Raw genomic sequence first — 27,000 nt, 5'->3', positions numbered from 1 at the left:
CTCTGGGTGCAGATTTTTAGAGGCCTTGTCTTATGTACAGTCAGCTATACTATTCGCTTAGCACCTTTGCATACAAACTTCTATACAGGGACTACTACATAAAAAAAATCAGCTCAAGGAGGTTGCGCGAGGCGACGGCTCTGATCGCTTTTGCTAAGGCCGCTGTTGAAATGCATGTCATAAAGTTGTTTTCCATCACATAAAAATTTGAAAAATAATAGTAACGTAATAAAAAAAAAATAGTATCTTTAAATAAATCGTTACAATCTTATTATAGATTAAACAAGACATACAATCAAGTTCGCTACTCGAACGTGACTCAGAAATCGAATATAAATCAAAACATGGCAACACTGGTGCTGTGCTGTCAGACGAGAAAACGGATCGTTGCACTTTATCAAAGAAACGCTGAAATCCGTAAAATAATTAAGTTTTCTATGGATCTAAAGTAATTAAATAATCAGTACTTATTAATTTTAATCATGTTCTGGAGCGGGAACTATATAGCTGTGAGGGAGCTAAATTCCTTGCTCAAAGAAGAGGTGCGTATACAGTTGAAAAATTCATGGTTATGAAGGGAGCGATGACTTGTATTTGCGGCGGATTTGTGAGTTTTACGCCCCGTTTTACGACCGGAGGTGGTTTGTGGGGGCCGGTGGCCGTGGAAGGCGGGTGTGTGTGGTGTTGTGGAGGCGTGAAGTTGTGAAGTGACGTGATGATGAGTAATCTGGTGTGTTTCAGAACGTGACGCTCGCTCAGGTGCTGGAGGCAGATGATGTGCTGCAGGAGTGCAAAGCGGATAACAAAGCACTCATACAGTTGTGAGTACTCATTGGGTCACTTGAGCATCAGCTGATGTCTACCCAACTATGACATTTTTGCTGTTTAGCTTCTAAACTGGTCTATATCTTTAGTTCTAAAAAGTTTCCTTAAAATTATTAGTTTGGGTTTACTAAATAAGTCAATTAATTACATTTCTAAACAGTTTGTATATTTTTTTTGGCTGAAAGGAATGTGCATTACATTGCAGTCAACACAAAGAATGTAAACAAAATAGTGAATGACAATACCAATGATATGGTGTTATGCAATTAGCTTTTAATTAAATAAATTGGCAAGCATTATACATCACTTGCTACAGAACTCTTATCATTGCAAATGTAAATATTGAGATAAAGATATCACACATGTCATCTATAGATGGTCAAATCAATTTGTCAGTAAATAGGAACAAAAAAAAAACTATACTCATCCTTTTCTATTGGGTGCTAGTACTAGTGTAAGACAAAGATAGTATGACTCTCTCTGTCTATGTTTGAAATAACACACCCTTTAACACACCTTTGACACACTATAGATCATTATATTTTAATGTAATTTATTTTCTGGAATTCTAAACAATCTTCTTAATTTGAAAAATAGAAAAGTTTCACATAGTGCAAACGAAACTATATAAAGAATTACTGGATCTAACTAGCAAAGGACAGAGACAAGTAGAAATTGATGAGGAGGCCTTCACCCAGAAGAGGTCTAATGCACAGAACAATAATTAAAAAAAAAATCATAAACTTAAAACAAAACAAAACCTAAGAAATGTTTTTTAAATACACTATGTATCTAAATAGGTAAATTCAAAGTGCTTAGAATAAATGGCTTTTGAAATGTATTTATATTTTATTTATAAATAATTAATTTATTCTCATATTCATGGTGTATTATAAAGGTTGGAAGGAACTCAAAAAGATAATTTTTTTTTTAAATATGATAAAAACTGTTTCAGAAAAAACTACAGTATCTAGTTTGCATAAAGTTTTTGAAAATAAAAATCTTCTATTTCTAAAATTTCTAAAGAATTCTATATCATTTCCCTTTCCAGTACTTATATCCTAATTGAATTCAAACTTTCCAGCCTCACACGTCCAGACATCCTAGCGGAGCTCGTAACACTCATCACAGAGGAGCCCCCCAAGACTGTAGAGCTCAGCCTCCAGTACCGGCACGCCACCATAGCCTGCGAGGTCCTCACGTCCCAGCTCCCCACGCTCTCGGACCGGCTGTCCATGGACACGGTGCAGATGCACAGGCTCTGTGACTTCATCAACAGGGAGCCTCCGCTGAACCCGCTACTGGCATCATACTTTAGTAAAACTATTGAGATGCTGCTTGACAGAAGTCCTAAACAGGTGAGGAAGGAAACGTGGCTTTCCTGATGCTTCGTATGCAATAAGGACTTTGTTATCAGAATTTCTGTTGGAATTTCAGATGGAAACGACCTTATTGCACTTGAAGCTTATGCTTCCTTCTGTGTTTTTATGGATCCTTCTGTGACGAAAAGCCACAATAGTTAACTAATATAGAAAGTACTTGGTTTCAGGTTGTGATAAGGATCAACTTTGTTTACTTTATGAATGTTCTTTGAGTTATTGAGTTAACACATATTGCAATGTTGATATTTTGTCTTAGAACTAAAATAGTGGATCTCATTAGTCAAGTCAATAACTAATTCAAAAGCAATAAAAACTGGTCAATTCTCTGGAAATTTCCATACAAAGTTTTGTTTTGCTGTTTGTTGATTTTTAGGGTTCCCTATTACAAAAGGAAAAACGGAACCCTTATAGGATCACTCGTGTATCTGTCTGTCTGTCGGTCTGACCATTCGCCGTCCTTTATCTCAATAAACTACAAGGTCTAAAATTTTGAAAATAATACACAGTACAGTTCTTTACCTATAGATGACAAGAAAACTTACTAGAAATGTATAGTCAAGCGTGAGTCGGACTTATAAACATTCCACATAAAAAATACATTGTTAAAAATTTAAACACGAGTCCGACGACTTTTGGTTGCATGTATATCAATATTTTTGATACAGGACTGGTACTTATACCACATCGTGTGCCTCCGCGTCCTGGACTTCCTTAAGGCGAGGCGCGACTTTCTGCCCAACCTGCTGCGACATCTGCACACCTCCGCCGTGTTGGACGCGCTCAAGTGCTTCATACGGCTTAATGATCTCTTCAATAAGCTCATTATGGAGGTAGGTTTAGCTGCATTATCTATATCAGCGGTTTTCAAACTTTTTTGGTGACGGAACCCTTATGGAAAGCGAAATATTTGACGGAGCCCCAAATTAAAATTTTTAATTAGTCACTGTGGACCATATATATAGAATATTATTATGTCAAGTATTCTCGCGGTGCCCCAACAGAGGCTTTTCGAAGCCCTAGGGGTCCGCGGAGCACACTTTGAGAATGGCTGATTTATAAAATAATTGGTTCTTGAGACACAAGGAAACATACTTTGAAAGCCAGGTATCAGTGTGGAAAGATAAGTCGGGCCCTGGAGGGAAACTACCTTAAATCCTTAAGCTGGCTCATTTTACTTAATGGAGACGTTCCTTTATTTTTAAAAAGAAACAAAACTGCATTCAAAGTATTTTTCTTTTCTTCTTCAATTTGGCTTGTCTAAAAAAATCTTGAGTACTAAATATTACATTTTATGGATTTTTTGTACGACAGACGAGTTTAAGACCTAATGTTTCTTGGAGAAACGTTATCATTAACATTAACTGTATCGACTAGTAGAATAAAATAGCGAGTTTTTATTTTTTTGAAGTTTTAGTCGGTTCGAGTCCCGGGCGAGGCAAGCGAGTTTTAGAAAATCTTTGAATGCAGTTTTGTTTCTTTTTAAAAATAAAGTAATGTCTCCTTTAAGTAAAATGAGCCAGCTTAAGGATTTAAGGTAGTTTCCCTCCAGGGCCCTTATCTTTCCACACTGTATGATGTATCTCAAAGTTGCAATAAATATAATTTTTGATACCTTCTCAATCTTGTGTATGTAATGTATATTTTGTCTGACAGTGGCTAGAAGAGCACCAGTTCCTGGAAGCCCTGATCGCGATCATCTGCGGCACGCACGAGCCGCCGCCCCTAGCGCCGCGCGCGCCGCCCTGCGACCTAGAAAAGGGACAACAGGTAACTTTACCATCTAATAAGGCCCAGTTGCACCAACCCCATTTAACACACCGATTAACGTCAAACAGTAAAGTATGAAATTTTCCTTGCAATAAAATTTAGCGAACGCTTCAACGGTGACAGATGGTTTGGTGCAACCGGCCCTAAGTATTTTGTCTTTTCATTTTTGTTACAAGCTTCTATCGTTGACTGAACTTTTCTTTCAACAGTCAATTAATACTCAAACTCAAAAGACAGTTCTAACAATCCCAAACGTTTTATCACAGATCTCCGATCTCTATTATCACAGCTCGATGGTAACATATTTTACGTCACTTCCCGCTACGCGAGAAGAAAATCTCACTTCCTGGCCAAGGCAAGACGTAAAACTTTATACAAACCACGGGCGGTAATTCGTAAAGCCCCAGATCGCATATTTATGGCCCTCACCTTAGGTTCGGGCCACAAACATCTGCGATCTGGAGCATTTACGAATTCAGCTCCATAGGTATGTAATGTACTATTACAGTACATATATAATGGTGCTACTTTACCGCCCTAGTGCGGTAATTACCACAATACGTGCCTATGTAGAAAATTTAAAGGGTCATAATTATGTACTGTAAAACATTGTACAATACACGTGCGAAAAGGTAATTTGGAATGTAATTTCCTACTTTTCGCACTTGTATCGTAATGTACTAATCACATTGTCATCCCACTTACATAAGTATGTAAAGTTCCAGCTGAGTCGAATATTGGGAAGTGGGTCCAATTTACCTGGCAAGATTTAAGTACAGACAACGGCACAGGTTTAACCCTTAAATGCATGATTTTTTCTTTTTGCCCGAAATTAATATATGTGTTACGTAATTGTTTGCTGATTATGGGAAAAATGGTAAAAAAATTATAACATCGATTTTTACTGCGAAATCAGTGTTAGAAGTTGCATAGGCTAAATCATATTTATGTAAATATATAATTATTAGTAAGATATATAGGAAAAATCTTACTGCCATCAGAAAGGTACACTATTTGTGATATTCCTATGATAAAGTTTTTAAATGTAAAATAATTACAAACCCCGAAAAATCGGCCCTAAATCACACATTAAAAATCATCAACCTCCGGTTTTTCCAAGTTTTCCCACATTTCGTCTTAAAACAAATGTAATTTTTATAAATTAAAATATTGCGTAAATTTAAGTAAAAATTCAGAAAATTGATTAGATTAACTATTGAAATAATTTACAGGAACAAATAGAATTTGTCTAATTATGCATAAAATTTGATGTTTATGTTGTGTACCGTGTACGCTGCATCGTACACCATGCATTTAAGGGTTAACTACATGAGAGTTTTTGAAAATCACATCTTGATTGTTGACAGGAGGAAAGCGAGAAAGCTGAGAAGGAGGCCGTTGAAAAAGGAGGCCTGGACGCGCAGGATAAAGGTTCGTTCTGTCTCTTTTTAACCCCACACGCAAAAAGAGAAATAAGTTTGACCGCTATGTGTGTGTCTGTCTGTGGCACCAAAGCTCTTAAAAATGTGTTGTTCATAAAAAAGCGCGTATGGTTTGGTACTTAAATTGAAAACTGTTTAAAGCCAAGTTTCCTTTTTTGTGTTCCAAGGCTTTTTTGTATATGACAGAATGAAATATACGTTATATACGCGATCGAGCGAATATGCAGGCGAATAATTGAAAAAAAAAATGTATTGTCATACATTTCGTCTTGTAGAAGTACGACAAGACCCACCAGCATCTGAGCAGGCGACGGGCGACAACGCACAGGCTGAAGCGGCGGCGGAGGCGAGAGCGGAGCGGGCGGCGGAGCGGATCCGCGCCATCGCCGCCGCCAACGCGGCCGCTCTGCTTACTGACATCATCCTTAATGGCTGTGTGGCTGATTATAGCCAGGTGTCGCCTGCTGGGAATGTAAGGTAATTGGCAACAGCCTGGACTGTGTCATCCGAGCAGGCGACGGGCGACAAAGCACAGGCTGAAGCGGAGGCGGAGGCGAAAGCGGAGCGGATCCGCGCCATCGCCGCCGCTAACGCGGCCGCTCTGCTCACTGACATCATCCTTAATGGCTGTGCGGCTGATTATAGCCAGGTGTCGCCTGCTGGGAATGTAAGGTAATTGGCAACAGCCTGGACTGTGTCATCTGAGCAGGCGACGGGCGACAAAGCACAGGCTGAAGCGGAGGCGGAGGCGAAAGCGGAGCGGATCCGCGCCATCGCCGCCGCTAACGCGGCCGCTCTGCTTACTGACATCATCCTTAATGGCTGTGTGGCTGATTATAGCCATTATAGCCTGCTGGGAATGTAAGGTAATTGACAACAACCTGGACTGTGTCAGGTGCCTTCTGGCTGATTGGAATGAAAAAACAGAGCAAGTGAAGATTTTTACTTCTTTTTATACTAAATACTACATACGTTCCTTCCCCCGTGCGGAGTCTAGTGATTTGATTTAGGTTGATTTCTAAGAAGCTTTTGGTTCTGGATAGATATAGAGTAATAAAAAAAATCCACATTAACGATTTGGCCGCAGTTTGTAATTTTTTTTCCAAAATCTGTAAATAAAAATAAAAAATCTTTAATTCAGAATATTAAAAATTCCATACAATATTGTAAGTACCATAATAAACCACCAATAAATGTGTAAATGTCACCAATCGTTCATTAAAAAAAGCAGTCATTCAAACGCCATGTCGACAAAGTATTCATCATCATCATCATTTATTCAATAATATTAAAATTGAAATTGAACTTTAAGCATACGCACGTAGGTCCATGTTGCTCTGTAGTCAGGGACGGATCAATCCGTCGTCGGCGTCGATAAGGTTAAACATCATTTTCTATTTTGGGAACTAGAAGTTATTCTAAAATAATCTTTAAAAGAAAAAAATGGATTCATGGAAATCATGGATTACATCATCAGAACTGGGTTTTGAAAAAAAAAAACGGGACCAATCTATATGCATATACATACAAACATAAAAATAATTTTCAAAATCGGTCCAGCGATGACGGAAATATCTAGTAACAAACATTAAAAAAAACACAACCGAATTGATAACCTCCTCCTTTTGAGATTTGGAAGTCGGTTAAAAACTACCCTGTATGTTTAGTATAATAGCATAGAGAAAAAAATACATAGAGTGCTCACTCCATACATCAGTTTTAGTACCAAAAAGACTATTAGCATCTAGCATCGAGTAGCGGAACTATCAGTACTGCTACTTGACAATAGATGTCGCCACCGACCGGAAAGTTTTATGCTGTTGAGACAAGACTTTCCGGTCGGTGCTACATCTATTGTCAAGTAGCAGTACTGATAGTTCCGCTACTCGATGCTAGATGTAGACACTGAAATTAATAGTCTGAACTGATGTATGGAGTGAGCACTCTATGTATTTTTTTCTCTATGCTTTTGTGTTACTTTCCCCATATAGACATTTGATCCTAAAAACAAGCCCGATCGATTGATACCATAAAAATTAGTCATGTAGCCTATAGTGACGTCGGCAGGTCCCGCACGGCGCACGCGCTGGTGGCGCGCGCGACGTCCGCGCGCGGCGTGGGCGCGCTGCTACAGGGCATGTTCACCAGCCCCGCGCCCGCGCGCCGCCACGCGCTCGTGCACGGCGCGCGCCTGCTGCTCGCCATGCGGGAGGAGCAGGACTACAACACTGAACAGTGAGTTTAACCATAGAGAAAAAAATACATAGAGTGCTCACTCCATACATCAGTTTTAGTACCAAAAAGACTATTAGCATCGAGTAGCGGAACTATCAGTACTGCTACTTGACAATAGATGTCGCCACCGACCGGAAAGTCTTATGCTGTTGAGATAAGACTTTCCGGTCGGTGCTACATCTATTGTGAAGTAGCAGTACTGATAGTTCCGCTACTCGATGCTAGATGTAGATACTGAAATTAATAGTCTGAACTGATGTATGGAGTGAGCACTCTATGTATTTTTTTCTCTATGGTTTAACACATGTCACGCTAGATGGCGTTGAATCTGAACCGGCGACGCCTGCTGCTCGCCATGCGGGAGGAACAGGACTACAACACCGAACAGTGAGTTTACCACGTGTCACGCTAGATGGCGTTGAATCTGAAGCGGTGATGCCTCCATCGCGCTAACGAAGTTTTAACAAATTCAGTGCCGAAAACCCGACCCGGTATTTTATGATTTCGTTCCCAGGCCGGACGACCATGTCGGTATATACTACAGCTTTATATAAAGAAATTGGCTGTATGGCAATGAATGTGTTAATCGGATTTGTTATAATTAGGAATAATAATTACATATATTTTATTTATTTATATGAGCCTAGAGTGTCCCACTGCTGGGCAAAAGCCTATCCTCCCTTTCCACGTATCCCGGTCTTGACCCGTCTCCCACCATACATTACATATATAATAATAAATAATCTGCAAATACAAAAAAAAAAATGGAATTATTCTTAATATTTTCTTTGAGACCATTTTTTTTTGGGTATTACTTCACATCTCTTCAGTATAGGAAGTCCCCTTAAAGGTATTAAATTCACGAAAACTGGCACGAAGTGTAAATGTGAGTGATTGAATGGAAATATATACATTTATGTGTAACAGATAAACCAATACATTGGTGACTTTGACTGTATCTGACACGTGCCAATCCCACAATGACAGATATGATTCATTTTGTTCATTCCATTCGTGTTAGCTTTCGTGAACCAACCTTGTACTTCAAATAAGGACAATAATAGACGTCTTTAGCGGTCAACGGGTTGAAACATTTCGAAAGATATTCCCATATATAGTTCGTTTTTTTTAGCATTAGAAATAAGGTAAACAATCTTGATGTGTCTTTTAATTGAGTGTTTTTCAATTTTAAAAATAAGTTACGGCAAATATGTAACAATTATGAATCTAATACGATCATTTATATTCTTCTGCTTTCATAAGTAATAGTTACCGATTTTTAAAAAGCATTTTTCTATTAAAAGACATGTCAAGATCGCTTACCTTCTTTCAAGTTCTTTTTAATGCTAAAAAAAACGTACTATAGTTGTTGATTTATAAAAGTGTTTGTGTCAACAGGGGTGGGTCAGGAGGGGCCAGCACTCGGAACGGCGTGGAGTTGGCAGTGGCGCCGCATTTGCCGCTTTTACACACGGCGCTTCTGCAGCCGCCCGAACCTTACATGCATGTAAGTTATTAAATGTTATGCGATTTCAGTACTAGTTTTTTTTACTGTTTCTCTTTATAAACTGAAAAAGATGTCAAATAGAGAAATAGTTATTTGTACAACAAGAGATCAAAGTTTGATATTTCTTCGAGTGCTTATTTTGAGTCCCGTGCAAGCGAAAGATTCTATACTAATTCTAATCTAATTTGGAATCTTGAGCGTAGTAAGGGACTCAAAAGCGCACGAGATGTAAATAACTTTGATCTCGTGTAGTTCACAAAACTTTTCACCTCAGCAGTGAGAACATATTAGAGAACCCGAAAAATGTATTCCTTCTTCATCACTTACCTCTATTCACTCATGTTTTCTTAAGATATACCAACAATTAAGTTTTCACCTCAGCAGCTCGAACAAGGGTACTTTGCTACTTAAAAACAGTGAGCAAAATCGCATTTTGCTAATTTTGTCTCACTCAGTGAGCAAAATGCGATTTTGCTCACTGTTTTTAAGTAGCAAAGTATCCTTGTTCGAGCTGCTGAGGTGAAAAAAAAATTGTACCCCAGTTAGAAACTCTTTTTTAAAATTTCTATGTATTAGGTTTTGCTTACTCAGAATCGTCGGCAACGACACGCTTCGGTATGAACTGTTATTAGATACTAATACCTAATTCAAAAAGAGGCGTTATATGTTTAACACGTATCTGTTTCTGTCGTGTTATCGTAGCTCTCGAATTCACGACAAAAGTGTGATTATTTTTATAGAAACTCTCGTTCCCGGAGACGGTCGTTAGTCATGTTTGCTGGAAATATATCGGTTTTTTTAAATTATTTTTATTTATATTTATTTGTATGTTGAAAATTATACCTTGAACTTCATCGTCATCGTCTCGGGCCTCGAAAAAAGGCGCGCGAGAGCCGTTTTCTAAAAACGCGCGCCAACGTCTGGTTACATCGCAGTAGACAACTCATTTTTGGGTCGCCTACCTAATTCCGTATGTGACTGATGAGGATGACTTAAAATGGGACCTACATTGCAAACATATTGCTAATAAAATTAGACAAACCGCATATATATTTCTAGAACTTCGAAATATAATTGACCAGAGAACACTTGAAACTGTGTATTTTGCCTTAACCCAGACTATACTATTGTATGGAATCATAGCTTGGGGTGCCTGTAGCGCAAAAAATATAACAAACATTGAAATTGCACAGAAACTGATTCTAAAAATTATTAAAAGAAAACCAAGGCGTTTTTCTACTGAAGCAATTTATAAGTTAAGTAAAGTGCTAGCACCAAGGCAACTATACATCTGGCAAGTAATAGTATATATGGGGAGACATATAGATGATATGATATTAAATGTTAACACAGCAAACCTCCGAAACACTAGAAGTAAATATAAGATACCGATTAGGAACAGCGCTGCAGCTAGGAGGCACTACTCATATATTGGACCTAGGCTTTTTGACAAATTACCAGGTGACCTACAGGATATACTGCAATTGAGCTATGCAAGCGTGTCTACTCAAAATAATCAAAATTACATAATTAGGCTAAATAAAAAAACCAAAGTGTTTCTCCTGAGTTTTTCCTTTACAGAATTTAAAGACTTACATACAAATATTTCCTCAATAAATACAAAGCTACGTAACTCCGTGTCATATTTCTCTATTCTTCCATATAATATATATATATGTATATGTATTATATAACAAATAATATATATAGCTACTTACATAATTATAAATCCAGTATACGTATATAGTATGTTATATACGAACATAAAATAAAATAAAAATAAAAAAAATATATAGCCAGTAATGCATGTTTAATTAAGCATTTTTCGTTGACTAAGTAAATTTTATATTAGGTATAGGAAATTTATTTATCCGATCGCTCTCTAAACTTGTGTCACATATATTGTAACTAGCCCTAGCACAGGCCCCGGTCTTTTTGGGCTGTTACTGCACACTATGTCTTTAAACGCTGGCTTCAATTAAAATGTATAATTAGATATAGTGAAAAGTTTGCTGTACATATTTAATGAATAAACGAAATAGAAAAAATAGAAATGTATTCAGGAGCCATCATCATGGGAAGCGCCGACTGACGGCGGCGGGGGCGCCACTGTCGCAGCCGCGGGCGACGGCGCCGTCACCACCGAGGTGCCCGCGCCCGAGCGAGGCGACCCGCCGCCCGCCGAGGCAAATGACCGCCCTGCCGAGGCATCTGAGGGATCTCCCGAGGCAATGGCGGAGGCTAAGGAAACGTCAGAAGTACCGACGGAGGCGCCTAAACCGCCTCCCGCGCCGCGAGTGCCGGTCGGCGCGGCTCGTCTACAGGTTAGATATAGATGTACCCACTTGCACCATTCAGTAACCCGGGGTTAACCGGTTAAACCGGGAATTACCATGGTTACCAGTACAATTTGAAACTGGGTTAACGGCTTAACCGGTTAACCCCGGGTTAGTGGAATGGTGCAAGTGGCAATAAAATTGCATTTTTTTGAGAAAAAGATCCAACCTACACAGGTTAAAATTGAGTGATTCTAACTGACAAATCACTACAAGTTTTTGGAATCTCAAAGAGCCAGAACTGTTGTTTTTAGAGAACTGTCGAATGTTATATTTATGAGCAACTTTAAGAGACATATTCGATCGATAAACAGGCACTTTCCCCGGTAGACCCTCTGTAAACAATTAACCTGGATGCATCAATGTCACATTTTATTATCAGTGAAAACATGTCAAAAAACTGTTAACGGCACAGTATGTATAAGTTATTCTATGGTTTACGATAGCTAGTGCTGCACTCTGGCGGCAGAACATTGCAATAATACCCACTATTACTAATATCTGTTACAGGTTGCAGCATTGCTAGCGGCGTTATGTGGCTCGGAGGTGGATGAAGTGGCTTCAACTATGCTTACACTAGGTAAGTAGTCACTTTATCGTAAACGTTATTCTAAATCAGCGGTCGGCAACCTTTTAGCAACCAAGGGCCACCGGGTAGTTAACGAAGTTGACGCGGGCCGCACTTTGTTAATATTTATGACTTTATCAGACATTGTCGTTTGTCAATATTACATACAAAGTAGCCAGGGAGGCTCGCGGGCCGCAAGTGACAGGTTCACGGGCCGCATGCGACCCGCGGGCCGCAGGTTGCCGACCGCTGTTCTAAATGGTATTTACTAAGAAAGCCATTCAAATAATTTACCGGTTTTTTGGAGAACATTTCCATAAACTTCTTGTCAGATTAACCGGTTTAGAACCGGTTAATTCCTATGTCTATGTTTACACCAGATTAACCGGTTTAGAACCGGTTAATTCCTATGTCGGTGTCTATGTTTACACGGCACACCACTGGACTGGCAGGTTACAATAAACTTCTTAAAACGTTAGCGTTCTTCTGAAAGTTCGGAGGAAAACCGAAATAAACCGGTATTTTATAAACCGGTTCCGAGCCTTGCCTCTTGCCTTGCATCTCAGTATAAAAGCCTATTTAATAGGATTATTGCTTGGTTTTCATAACTGAATAAGCTTTATTTAGTGGAGGACTATATTCATCTGTGAAGATAGTATTTATAATCAATTCTACCAACAAAAAACTCAAACAAATCACCATTGCATTTATTCATTCAGAGGGCTGGTGGCCTAGCGGTAAGAGCGTGCGACTTTCAATCCGGAGGTCGCGGGTTCAGACCCCGGCTCGTACCAATGAATTTTTCGGAACGTATGTACGAAATACCATTTGATATCAACCAGTCGCTTTTCGGTGAAGGAAAACATCGTGAGGAAACCGGACTAATCCCGATAAGGGCCTAGTTTACCCTCTCGGTTGGAAGGTCAGATAGCAGTCGCTTTCGTAAAAACTAGTTGCTTTTTAATTAGTTGCCAAGCGGACCCCAGGCTCCCATGAGCCTTGGCGAAATGCCAGGATACCGTAAGGAAGATGATGATTTATTCATTAAGAGCCAACAGGAGTGGTCATTTCTCCATACAAACGTACTCGACTGTTTCCTCCGTGGATTTTGAAGCTAGAGCAATAATTTTTTCAACACAGATTAATATTGTCAATATCTGTGTCGGACCGTTTTGTTTTTTTGGATATTTTTGTTTTTTAAGGCGCTAGAGCCCTTCAAAAATGGCCAAAATGGCCTAATTGACTATGCCGCAATGAGAGGCGTGGTATTCAAAACTGATATCAATTAGCCAAAAAAGCAAAACGGTCCGACAAAGATAATTTCATTACCATTTAGATTTTAAAATTTCGTCACGTTTGGTTAAGTTTTGGGGGAGGAAACAGTCGAGTACGAAACCTCGTTTTTTGAGATTTTCATGCAGGGTTTTTCGCACTTTCCTTATCGCACTAGTTTTAGGAGCCGCTTCCATTATCGAGACGGGTATGTTTACCTAAAATATTTAAATCTGAGCTCCTGTATCCTCTTAATTGGCAGGTACTCCGGGCGTCCTCATCGACATGTTGTTCGCGCACCCGCACAACAACTTCCTCCACGCGCAGGTGCTGGTCATGGTCCGGAACGCGCTGTCTAACCGCGCCTACAGGACGCAGTACGCCCGGCACGTAAGTTACTATAAACAGACCTACTAGTACTCTTTTTAAGTAACTCATTCATTCATCTTCCTCGCGTTGTCCCGGCATTTTGCCACGGCTCATGGGAGCCTGGGGTCCGCTTGGCAACTAATCCCAGTAATTGGCGTGGGCACTAGTTTTTACGAAAGCGACTGCCATCTGACCTTTCAACCCAGAGGGTCAACTAGGCCCGTATTGGGATTAGTCCGGTTTCCTCACGATGTTTTCCTTCACCGAAAAGCGACTGGTAAATACCAAATGATATTTCGTACATAAGTTCCGAAAAACCCATTGGTACGAGCCGGGGTTCGAACCCGCGACCTCCGGATTGCAAGTCGCACCTTCTTACCGCTAGGCCGCCAGCGCTTTTTTTTTTTTTTTTTAAACTATATTAATAAGTAACTATAAACATTTTATTTTATTTTATTGGGAAACGAACAGCTGTCAATCTTACACAATATTAATTAATATTAATAAAACACAAGCCAATACAGTTTCCACTAGTAAATTAAAGCAGATATAATACAAAAAGTACATAGAAAACCATAAACTGTAGAATCGTAACGTACGCTCCCCATGCGTACGGTCAAGTGTAAAAATATAGGTGCACAAATCACCCAAAAATATGTCCCATAGCTCTTATGTCAGCGAATTAAGAACTATGAGACATATTTTTGAGTAAGTGGTCTACACCCATATTTTTACACTTGAATCGAAATGTTCTTCGCAACAACAACTTTCTTCACGCGCACTCGTAACGGCTCCGCCACGACATTGCGCGACTGGCGGCAGCGGCAACCATAGATTGGAGCGACACAGCGATCGGACCTTTCGTTCCCACCTATGATTGCCGCCGTCGCCACCGCCGGTCGCGCAATGTCACCTAATGGTTCGAAACGCGCTATTCAATCAACCGCCCTTACAGAACGCAGTATGGACATGTAAGTGACATTAATTTGTCGCCTTATAATTCTAATCGAGATTTCATTTGGATATTTTGGATCTATAGTTTAGCAAAAAGGATTCATGCTCAAAAATTTGTCTTTGAAATAAATGTCTTTTCTGTTTTTGAGAAGGATACAATTTTCCTTAAATTACGTCTACTTGAACAACCCCTTTAACTCTTCATCATGGGTTTCATATCATTTTGCGATTGATCACCCAGAAAAATGCGGGTAAATTGATAATGAACTATTGTTACAGATATTGGAGGAGTGCGACTTATTCAACAGACTAATGGACGTTTATGAAGAAAATGAAACGAATAGGTAACTTCTCTACAATCTATATTTGGTTAAATTTTGTATGCCTTAAGCTTTGGATTCCTCCGAAAACGGTGCCGTCATATGACGGCCGTCATATAGCGGCCGCAAAAGATGGCCGTCTTTACGGTGGCGACATGTGGAAAGTACCACGGCGTCATAACACACCGTCATCCACCAAGGTCAAAGCGGCAAATTTGAAAAATGTAGGCGCGATGGGATAACGTCCCATAGAAAATTTGAATTTCGCGCCTTTTCCTACTGACAAGATTTGCTTGATCATCTATAATTTACTTGGAGGATGAAATATCATCAGAAGAGGAAAATAATCGTAGTACGGAATCATTTATTCAAATCTCGTGTCATTTATTCAAAATGGCGTCACCGCTATCTAATAAAACGTTCACGAAACTATCGACAAGGTCATGACGGCCGTCATCTTACGTTACGTTGACAGTCAACGTAACGTAACGCCGTCTAGGAAACCGCGCCATCTTGTTTACATAGACAACGTTCTAGTGACGTCAGTCAACGCTATATAGCGGCCGTAATATGACGGCACCGTTTTTGGAGGAATCCAAAGCTTTATACGTATTAGTGTATGCAAGTGTGGAAAGAGAAGAGTCGTGGAATGTAAGGGAGCCCATACATTCTACGACTCCTTTCCGCGCAGACTATGCACTTTTGTCTCAGGCGATGACGCTTGGCACGATTGTTCCTAAGGTCAAACAAAGCTGATTTGGCCCGGTAGCCACGAGATCGTACCGTGCCTACCCCCCAAAAAGAGAGGGGGGGGATTATATAATGTCAAATGGTTTAAAGGTTAAGGGTATACATACACCGTAGTTCATTTTTAGGGCGTCACTCGTGCGTCTGTCTGTCTGTCATTCCCCCCCCCCCCCCCCCTCCTTTATATCCGAGACTACTAGAACTAAAATTTTGAAAAAAATACACAATATAGTTCTTTACCTATAGATGACAGGAAAACCTATTAGAAATCTGCAGACAAGCGTGAGTCGAACTTAATGTACGGAACCCTTGGAACGTAAGACCGACTCGCACTTGGCCGGTTTTTTGTGGAGAAACATTGTGCAACAGTAACATGAACATTGACGTATAATGGCGGGCTAATGGGGCACTAAAAATGGTACTAGTTCAGCGGCGCTACTCACGAATTCCAGCCAATCGTGCAGTCTAACGCAACTAGTTGCGACCAATAGCGCGCGTAATGCGAACCCGTCAACCAATCGCGCGCGTGATGCGAACTCATCAACCAATCGCGTTGTAGCGGTTTCACACCGCTGTACTGGCCCCTGTCATGCCTCATTATTATTGCCCGTAAAGCCAGTCCCTAGATATATATGTCAATGAACATGAAGTAACTTTTATGGTTTACTTGAAGTATATACCGACGGCCGGACTTGACGACCGGTCTGGCCTAGTGGGTAGTGACCCTGCCTGTGAAGCCGCGGTCCTGGGTTCGAATCCCAGTAAGGTCATTTATTTGTGTGATGTGCACAGATATTTGTTCCTGAGTCATGGTTGTTTTCTATGTATTTAAGTATTTGTATATTATATATATCGTTGTCTGAGTACCCACAACCATAGAGAAAAAAATACATAGAGTGCTCACTCCATACATCAGTTTTAGTACCAAAAAGACTATTAGCATCTAGCATCGAGTAGCGGAACTATCAGTACTGCTACTTGACAATAGATGTCGCCACCGACCGGAAAGTCTTATGCTGTTGAGATAAGACTTTCCGGTCGGTGCTACATCTATTGTCAAGTAGCAGTACTGATAGTTCCGCTACTCGATGCTAGATGTAGATACTGAAATTAATAGTCTGAACTGATGTATGGAGTGAGCACTCTATGTATTTTTTTCTCTATGCCACAACACAAGCTTTCTTGAGCTTACCGTGGGGCTTAGTCATTTTGTGTAATAATGTCCTATAATATTTATTTATAATTATTTATTTATTATTATATGTTGGTGCAGGGGCACGGCTCGCAGCCCCCGCGCCGGCTACATGGGCCACGTGGTGCTGCTGCTCCGCACGGTGGCCCCCACGCTAGAGGAGCGGACTCCGGCCGCGGAGCGGTGGGCCGCGTCCTCCATAGAATCGCTTATTAAACAACTTGATACGCCACTGGTACGTATACTGACATACATATGTAGTGCATTATAGGGTACATTACGCGAAAATCTGCGTAGGGGGCGCCCATAGACTAGGAATCCTCTAGACTGAGTTTAGAGCAATTATTTCATGAAACCGATGCTGCCAGAAATACGGGGGTGCGGGGGGACGAGGTGAGCGAATCCCGTGCCGTGATTGGTCCGTTCAAAGACACGGACCAATCACGGCACGGGATTGACTCGAAGATGGAGTAACGCTACCGTATGTGTGGCAGAGGGGGTAGCGTTACTATGCTCAGTCTAGAGGATGTCTTGTCTGTGGGGGCGCTACTCCCACAATAAGTCACAATCTAAGGGCAAACGAGAGAGTCGAAATGTTGTTATCTATCCTCTCTATCACTCTTGCAAATTCGAGCGATAAAGAGGCAGTTAGCCGAGTTTCACGGTAGGCCCTTTGTAAACAAACCGCCTTGATGTATCAATGTCATATTTGATTGTCTGTGAAAACTTGTCAAAAACAGCAGTATGTATAAGTTACTCTATGGTTTACTAAAGGCGCTAGTGCTGCATTCTAGCGGCAAAACATTGCAGTAATACTCCCTATTGTTTTCCCTCGTATTTTCACGGAAACGTACGAACGTGTCTTGCTATTTCAGTCAGTCTCGGAAAAAACACTGAGGTTGACTGAAGTAGCATGACAAAAAAGAAACTTTTCCGATGAAAAACGATGGAAAACAGTATGCAATACATTTCTGATTCATGATGCTTATGCTGTCAAATAATAAACACGTTAATTTGTCCTTGATACATTAGGAATATATACAAGTAAGAAAGTATCAAAGTAGGTTTGAAAGTTAATTATTAATATACAACTGACATGAAGTGTTTTTTTTTTCCTTTTCAGGGCGGTTACTACCCGTCTGAAAACACGTATGAAGTTGAGGTAAGTTTTAAATTGTCTTAATTATCAACATAATATGTACAATAGGGTATTTGACTACTAGTCTAATTTAATGTTTCTTTTTTCGAACTGTCAAAACGATTTTGCTAATATGGAATTTGTATGAAACACTAGCATGTGACGTCGCAATAAAATAACCTACTCTTTTATTGTGATACGGATTTTATAATAGATATTGTGACTAAAAATAACTGCTGTCTACGTTTCTCTATTAATCTTCTGGTGCTTTATTTCATGTATGATGAATATATGTTTTATTTATTTTAAATACAGTCAAATACTCCATTGTACACAAACTGTTTAATTAGATCGAGTTTCTACGATTTATCCTTCTTAAAATATAAATGAATTTGATTGGAGTTGTAAGAAGTATTAGATCAATTTTATACCAACTACTATTAATATTGGTGATACATTCAACTGGCTTAAGAAACTGACTTTGGATAGTTATTTAATAATAATCCATCCATCATATTTATAGTATGTATTTTATAAATATGTGGTAGTTTATATATATTTTATTTATTTATGTAATTTATAAGTATTTTAGTAGTAGTTTTTTAACTCACACAATATATTTTCTCTCTCTGCACCAATTGAAAGTATCTCTGTTTGGCCCTATGGTTGACTGGTAGAGAATGCCATTTGGCATTAAGTCCGCCATTTGTACATTGTTGTATATATTTTGTGCAATAAAGTTGAAATAAATAAATAAATATGGTTATTTATTTATTTAGGGGCTACTTGATTAAGTTAATATATAAGGTTTTGTTTCAGCCGGAAGGCATGGTCGAGGTCGAGACTCGTCTATACAATCTGTCAAATGTGAGTAATACAAATGTAAGTAAAATAAAGCGAATAAAACGAATAAATAATTGTGATTAATATAAAAAACTACTTATAATATTAAAGTTAACGATTCAGATACGCCTGGTAACTCAATTTCTTGTTTTATCTTTATATATATACTTTTTATCATTTTTACTTCCTATAGCTAGAAAGGATACTGGCATTATTATAACATTTTTTCTGGCATAAAACCTGTTCTTGGCTATTTATTCTCAAGAAGCTTATATTAAACTCAGACACACCCACTCTGTGAGTAGAAATTCAAATTTACAATGGGAACACAACTCTACGTCCTTTTTAAACGATTAAATAAATTACATTGGACTTTCATCTATTAAAAAAAAACAGAGTGATTTCGCGCTTAATGTTTGTTCCTTACCTTAAAGTTTTGTTTCACGTGCAACCTCCATATTTTTATAACTAAAAAATAAATAAATATTAGGGGACATTTTACACATTATCCTAGCCCCAAACCAAACTAAGCAAAGCTGTGGGTGCTAGGCAACGATGTACGTATTAGGTATATAGATAAATACATACTTATATACATATAAAACTATTTATAAGCTTCTTAATATTCTCCTATTGAACATTAAACTTATTCTTTTGTTTCCCTTCAGTATAGCGACTTCGCCACCGATGAAAATTTGAGTGAGGTACGTGTGTGGGCAATTGGGCATAGACTAATAACCAATAGAGTGTATAGAGAGTTACTGTTATGATAAATTATGTAGCGACAGTAAATTTACTGCCATCTTTTGACAGAATGGCGTGAAATTCAATATATTTAAAAGTGGAAAAATTACTGGGTGAGACTTGAACTCACGGCCTCTGGTAGTCCAAGTCTCACCCAAGACAGTAATTTTTCCGGGTCTCTATTGTTTCCCAAATAGTTTTAAGCCATAATGTATTGTTTGCCCGAATTTTCGTTAGTCATAATTCATTTGGTTCAGAAACGCGTCACTTTTCAGGATTGCCATAAAACAAACCTAACCTATCTATAGGATAACCTAACGAAAATCCTGAAATGTTAACGGTTTCAGTTTTATGACTAATGATAATATGACAAACAATACATTATGACTTAAAACTTTATGGGAAACAACGGGACCCCAATTTTTCGACTTTTAAATTTATTCTAAGCTTAATAGCATCGATCGCAGACGTTTCTGCTTGATAAAAAATTAAAATATTCAATATTATATGACAGATATAGAATTTAGGTCATGGTGCCATCTCTCGAAAAGATTGCGCCATACCTTTGGCCTACTGTCGGGTAGATGGCGTTAATTTCAATATTTAACAAATTAACGCATATCAGTGACAGAATAAGGGTCAAAGTCAAATGGCGTTAACTGTTTTAATCTGCTGTCGAAAGATGGCAGTAAATTTACTGTGACTACATAATTTACTTTGACAATCCGCCTCTATTTCAAATTCTCTTTGCTAATAACTAATAACACTAGACCGCCAATCCCCTTGCCCAGCGCATGTATTGCTGAACAATTTACAACTAATTTTACAAGCGGAAGGAGTTGAAAATAGAGTTCCGGTTGTAATATAAGCTGAAAATTGTTGAGCATTAGACATTTCGTTAGTAGCGACATCTAGTGTCAGGTAGCAGTACCGATAACTCCGCTACTTGGCGCTAGATGTCGACTACGAAAATAAGCAGCGTTTTGCTTACGCGCAGGGGCCTATTTCTCGAACGATATTAGTCTAAGCCCGTTTCTACACTTGTAAGTTTTACTTACGTAAGTAGGGACACAGCTATACTAGAGAATGAGAGATGAATATCGTTATCTCATTCTAACAAATAGCTTTGTCCCTACTTACGTAAGTAAAACTTACAAGTGTAGAAACGGTCTAATATTATTAGTCCACGAACTGTCAAATCGTATGGGTTGCCATGACAACACACTAATAATATTAGACTAATATCGTTCGAGAAATGGGCTCCTGGGGCCTATTTCTCAAACGGTATTAGTCTAATATTATTAGTGTGTTGTCATGGCAACCCATACGATTTGACAGTTCGTAGACTAATAATATTAGTCTAATACCGTTTGAGAAATAGGCCCCTGATCATGGGGATTGGCGGTTTAATGTTATTAGTGTATGGTGTGGGTAAAATGTGAAGAGTTTCTACTGTTTTATTTTGATGGAGTGTGTTTTAAATAGTTTTTTTTTTCAGGTTGCGTCGTCGGCCAACATGAATAAGTTTTTGGAGCTGTCTAACCAACGGTTGGGCGAGTAAGTATACTCTGGCACTGCAACCTTGCCAGTAGAAAAGGGCGGAAAATTAATAAAATGTATGCGCGACCACTTCCCATAGATTATTTTAATTTCGCGCCTTTTTATACTGACAAGTTGAGTGTGTTTCACTATGTTTCTTAGTTATTTCGTTAGATTAGATTTAGATTTTCTTTATTTCAAGATGAAAATTACACTATAAATTTGCTACATTCGTCAAAATTATGTTTTTCTCATCGCGATCGTCAAAAATTACATTATAAATTTAAAATAAAAATAATAAGATTAATTGTGTCTCCCAATAAGGATCGTCATGTACAAAGAAAAACATGTCAAACAATTGAATATAAACCAAGTTAACATTAAAGTCGATGTCAACGTAAATAATTTGTAACTGTCATTATGTCAAAGAAAGATAAAAATACACAAATATATTAATGGTCTATTGTTATGTTGGTTTATTAGCTTCATTTAAAATGTGACATACTATTTTGTATTGACCCATCCACGCTCTCCAACACCCATGAAAATGCTTGAACTCAATATAATTCAAACACAAAATGTTACATCCTCATCTATGCTATGTCATACGTGGTACAGAAAATTCATAGAAAACTGTCAATTTTTCCATACTAACGCCAACTTACTTTGACCATCTATTTGTAAAATCGGTGTAGTCCTAACACAGTCAAGACATCCTCTAGACTGAGCATAGTAACGCTACCCCCTCTGCCACTATATACGGCAGTTTTACTCCATCTTCGAGTCAAAGTGTCAGAATCCCGTGCCGTGATTGGTCCGTGTCTTTGAACGGACCAATCACGGCACGGGATTCGCTCACCTCGTCCCCCCGTACCCCCGTATTTTTGGCAGCATCGGTTTCATGAAATAATTGCTCTAAACTTCGTCTAGAGGATTCCTAGTCTATGAGTCCTAATTAACCTGATTTTATATTCTGCAGCCAATCAGATATGTGGGACGACGCGCCCGAGGGTGAAGCGGGGGAGGAAAGAGACAGGGATAGGCAAGACGACGGGGGGGAAAAGGACAACGACGACGGCGAAGCGAGAGCCACCGTGCACGACGTTCTTGCACCTGTTAGCCGTAAGTATACAGCGTGGGAGGGAAAGGGACAGAGATAGGGAAGACGACGTGGATAAAAAGGACGAGGATGACGACAAAATAACGTAATTGTGCTACTTAAATATAATTTGTTCATCAAGAATATTATCAGTAAGATTTAGTATAAAAAATCGAATTACGAAACCGATTACCGACTTCGTTTTTTTAGCATTAGAAAAGACTACTCGATCTTGATGTGTCTTTTTATTGAAAATGCTTTTAAAAAATGTAACTATGTATTTATAAAACCAAAACAATGTAAATGAACATACCTATTAAATGCTACATAATTGTTACATATCTACTGTGACTTATTATTCAAAAGCAGTGAACGCATATAAACCATGGAAGTATTCTGTCCGCTCAATTATGACCCAACGTAAAGTATTCGATTGTAGGCGGTGCTTACAGACTGTTCGATTGGCAACTTCAGTGCGGCCGAGATGACAGTCAGTGACGGATGGCTAAATTGGTTTATAAAAACTACGTTTTTTTGTAATTAAACATGTCTTCATGTGTCGTGAAGTGGTGCAGAAGTTATTTTAGTTCATATCATCCTTGATACAGTGCACAGTCCTTGATCCTTGGACAGTGGAATCACTTTTTACTTGTAGTAACAGATAACTTCAGTAAAATTTGGAATAAACATGACGACATTTTTTTCAATACTACCGTGCTAAGCTAAAACGTAACAACTGCATACGACTTTCATAACAACATACGACTTTTTAAATAGCGAGGATAATAGGGATGGTTTTATGCCAAATGAAGTAGACTATTTTATTAACTTATGTTTACTTTAGGTATTTTCTATATAATTATAAATGTACCTAGTAATAAATTCCTTCTTACAGATTTGTATTTTCCTTTTTTATTTCATGAGATGGAGCTATAAAAAAACCACCTAGTTATTTCAAATTAATAATCAAATTTGATATTGTCATTTTACATTACTTTCCATTCAGATTCCCACAAGATGCTATTCACAGAGAACTATGGAAAAAAGCTGTCCAATTAGAGAGACGTGAAATTGAGTGGATGCCTGGCAAGATATCTAATGTTCTATTCATGAGATAACCCGTGAAATAATCATACCCGGTCTCCTATATGTAGCTACATTTTTTCTAGGACGCTTTCACTGAAGTAATTTAACAAATACACACATTATCTCAAAATTTTGATCATTTTAATCCACCCTCTACTGTCACATATATGTAGGTTCTCTCTCAAGCCATTTCCGTCAGTAGAAAAGAGCGGCGAACTTAGAAAATGTAAGCGCGCGAACAGTTATGGTCCCATACAAAATTGTAATTATGCGCCTTTTTCTACTGACAAACTTGCTTGACCGGCTATATACATATAAAATATTTCCATTGGAACTGAAAGTGGGGATTTATTGTTACTCCGCCTGTTCAAATGTTTTTGACCCGATTCGTGTACCCATGTAAATTTTGCAGGCTGTATAGCCTGTCCGATTTCTAAGATCAAGTTCGCCATACATTTACTATGGCGTACTTGATCTTAGAAAAACGGACAGACTATACGGACGGTACGGCTACCATCAGTTTGGCACTGACAAACGCCGTCGAGAACGTAATTTACTTTCTATACATCTCGCTCGTACTCGCATATTAGTGCAAACGAGATGTATAGAAAGTAAATTACGTTCTCGATAGCGTAAATGTCAGTTTTGACACTGTCAGTGACTCATGGTACGGGCTCTGAACGTGACTTCGCACTGCCATACAGATTGATAATAAAATATACAAAATACTTATTATAGCGGAATACATTTACACCGTCTACAACAATGAATATTTAATTATGTTGAGTTAGTCTGTCATTTAATTTCATAACAACATTTTAACTAGTTATCTTTTAAACTGCATTAAATTATTATACGTGAATTATTTGACTGGTTCTTCAATGTATGGCATAAACCTATCCCTGTCCAAGTCATATACTAATCAAATATGAACCGTGAACTCTCAGCGGCCAGTACGTACAGCAAGAAGGTTATTAGCGGATTTATGTCGCTGATTGGTAGTTATTGACATTATATGCATTTCATCTACACTTAGCTGTGTACGTTAGTGTAATAGAGACAGGCTCTGTAAACGTATCGTCTTATTTAAATGTAGGCGTAATTGTGTATGTGTGCTAATTTGGCCCGAGAATTTAGCGGTAATGTTCCCAAAGGCGGTTTCCAGTTATATGCTTTCACTGTTCAAAAGAGTTTTTTAATAAGAGACGTCAAAATCGTGTAGTCGTGTACGAAGTATAGTGTTTATAAATATTCAATTTATCTTCCAGCATGGGAAAGCTCTTTCGAAGAATCCAACATGGCGGGCGAAAGCTGGGCCCAGTTCTCGTCGGACGCGTTCGGCGCCCCGATCGACCCGTTCGCCAACACCGACGCGTTCGCCAAATCCGACGCGTTCGCCAACGACGCCTTCGCCAAGTCTGACGCGTTCGCCAAAGACGCCTTCGCCAAGTCTGACGCGTTCGCCAATGACGCCTTCGCCAAGTCTGACGCGTTCGCTAATGACGCGTTTGCGAGTGATGCGTTTAAGAAGGATTTCGATGGCGCGGCGTTTAAGGAGAACTCGTTTGGCGAAGGAGGCAGTGAGGAGTTTACGCCTTTCTGGGGCTATCAGGATAAGGGGGATGGTAATTTAGTTTTTATACCTCAAACTCACTTTACATTGCGTACTCTGTAGTCTCCAAATATGCAATCTCTACTCTACTGCATTGTAGGCAATTTCGAGGTTTATATTAATATGTTTGCTTAGTGGTTAGCGGAAATAGCGAAACGCTTTTACTTATTTCAGGATCTTCCTCACATTTTGTATGTTTTTACACATTTATTTTGGCATCTTGGAAGTGTCTGGGATGAAGCCGAAAAATAGCACCACTTTATGATTGAATTCATTCATAATCTGTCCATGCAATTTTGTAAACGGGTGTCTGTGTAGTCTGAGTTACCATTATGTCAATAAATTCCAGCTGTGAACGGAACGAGCGGCGTAGAGCAATCCCTCCACGGCCTGCGGCTTGATGCTATGGATAAACCACTAGATGAACTAAGCAGCTCTCTGGCCGACAACCTCCGTACTGCTATGAGCTCTATGACGCCCGAGGTAAGGTCTAAAGTAAGTTGTGTATAGAATGGCACGAGCATATAGCAACCCCTCCACGGCCTGCGGCTTGATGCTATGGATAAACCACTAGATGAACTAAGCAGCTCTCTGGCCGACAACCTCCGTACTGCTATGAGCAATATGACGCCCGAGGTAAGGTCTAAAGTAAGTTGTGTATAGAATGGCACGAGCATATAGCAACCCCTCCACTGCCTGTGGCTTGATGCTATGGATAAACCACTAGATGAACTAAGCAGCTCTCTGGCCGACAACCTCCGTACTGCTATGAGCAATATGACGCCCGAGGTAAGGTCTAAAGTAAGTTGTGTATAGAATGGCACGAGCATATAGCAACCCCTCCACTGCCTGTGGCTTGATGCTATGGATAAACCACTAGATGAACTAAGCAGCTCTCTGGCCGACAACCTCCGTACTGCTATGAGCAATATGACGCCCGAGGTAAGGTCTAAAGTAAGTTGTGTATAGAATGGCACGAGCATATAGCAACCCCTCCACTGCCTGTGGCTTGATGCTATGGATAAACCACTAGATGAACTAAGCAGCTCTCTGGCCGACAACCTCCGTACTGCTATGAGCTCTATGACGCCCGAGGTAAGATATTAGATGAGGAATGTTTCATTGAAGACTTGCAGGCACTGAGAGGCAATAAACGAAAAAAAAAGGTATAATTGGTAAAATAAATCGGTAAAAGCATTTATTTGTGGGCGCGTTCAATTTTTTAGGGTTCCGTACCTCAGAAGGTAAACACGGAACCCTTATAGGATCCCTCGTGCGTCTATCTGTCTGTCCGACCATTCACCCCCCCCCCCCTTTATCTCAGAATCTATTGAGTCAAAAATTTTGAAAAAAATACACAAAATGACAGGAAAACCTATTAGAAGATTTTTAAGACATTTCATTCACGTTCTACATAAAAAAACATTGTTAAAAATTGAGTAATGTACGGAACCCTTGGAACGCGAGCCTGACTCGCACTTGAAAGGTTTTTTTAATGAGTTATTTATACACTTTCTATATTATTTATATTACACAACACAAACCTTATTAAGCATAATGTGGGACCAGGTCGATTAGTGTAAAATGAAATAAAATAAAGAAAAAATGTTATAGGTAATAGCCAACATCGTGAACGCAAACATGACGCCCGCGCTCGACGTTCCGCTCGACGTGCCCAACGCGTCCAACCCCACAGAGACGTCCAACGCGTCCAACCCCACAGAGACGTCCAACGCGTCCAACCCCACAGAGACGTCCAACGCGTCCAACCCCACAGAGACGTCCAACGCGTCCAACCCCACAGAGACATCCAACGCGTCCAACCCCACAGACGCCTCCAACGCGTCCAACACGTCCAGCGAACCATCCAACACACCAAGTGATAGTGAAAAAGTCAGTGATAATGATTCTAAAGATCAAAATCAGGTTCAAGACCCCTCCGAGAGCTGATCCTCTCGTGGCGGGTAGTTTGCAGTGGCGGAGCGTCCGTAACTCGACTCCCGCCGTGAAGGGAGTTGAGCAC

The 27,000-nt window shown here is 39.4% G+C and overlaps 2 protein-coding genes across 2 annotated transcripts in view; one reads left to right on the top strand and one right to left on the bottom strand.

Annotated features, from left to right (window-relative positions):
* Nucleotides 1-19,727, bottom strand: part of LOC134651395 (cathepsin L) — a 47,386-nt gene extending 27,659 nt beyond the window's left edge. Inside the window, exon 1 of the mRNA XM_063506495.1 lies at nucleotides 19,723-19,727. The gene's annotated coding sequence lies outside the window, so the exon portion shown is untranslated. The remainder of the gene's footprint in view (nucleotides 1-19,722) is intronic.
* Nucleotides 359-27,000, top strand: LOC134651661 (serine/threonine-protein phosphatase 6 regulatory subunit 3). Its single transcript, XM_063506761.1, has 24 exons — nucleotides 359-542; nucleotides 742-821; nucleotides 1,910-2,183; nucleotides 2,873-3,037; nucleotides 3,861-3,974; nucleotides 5,342-5,405; nucleotides 5,692-5,893; nucleotides 5,936-6,088; nucleotides 7,484-7,651; nucleotides 9,050-9,158; nucleotides 11,222-11,482; nucleotides 12,005-12,074; nucleotides 13,597-13,724; nucleotides 14,937-15,001; nucleotides 16,998-17,151; nucleotides 18,040-18,078; nucleotides 18,874-18,936; nucleotides 19,566-19,601; nucleotides 21,140-21,198; nucleotides 22,160-22,302; nucleotides 24,634-24,990; nucleotides 25,327-25,460; nucleotides 26,592-26,731; nucleotides 26,837-27,000. The coding sequence occupies exons 1-24, from the start codon at nucleotides 483-485 to the stop codon at nucleotides 26,925-26,927; spliced, it is 3,129 nt and encodes a 1,042-aa protein (XP_063362831.1). The 5' UTR covers nucleotides 359-482; the 3' UTR covers nucleotides 26,928-27,000.

Source organism: Cydia amplana, chromosome 10, assembly GCF_948474715.1.
Source record: "Cydia amplana chromosome 10, ilCydAmpl1.1, whole genome shotgun sequence".
In the NCBI taxonomy this organism is placed as follows: Eukaryota; Metazoa; Arthropoda; class Insecta; order Lepidoptera; family Tortricidae; genus Cydia; species Cydia amplana.
The sequence above is the reverse complement of the archived record's forward strand: the minus strand, read 5'-3'. Positions and strand labels throughout refer to the sequence as shown.

What these genes read in the sequence shown, in the direction of transcription:
- LOC134651661 (XM_063506761.1), top strand. Translation starts at nt 483, where the DNA reads ATGTTCTGGAGCGGGAACTATATAGCTGTGAGGGAGCTAAATTCCTTG. An exon ending in TTGACAGAAGTCCTAAACAG is followed by an intron (nt 2,184 to 2,872) that starts GTGAGGAAGGAA and finishes TTTTTGATACAG; the next exon opens with GACTGGTACTTATACCACAT. An exon ending in AACAACTTGATACGCCACTG is followed by an intron (nt 17,152 to 18,039) that starts GTACGTATACTG and finishes TTTCCTTTTCAG; the next exon opens with GGCGGTTACTACCCGTCTGA.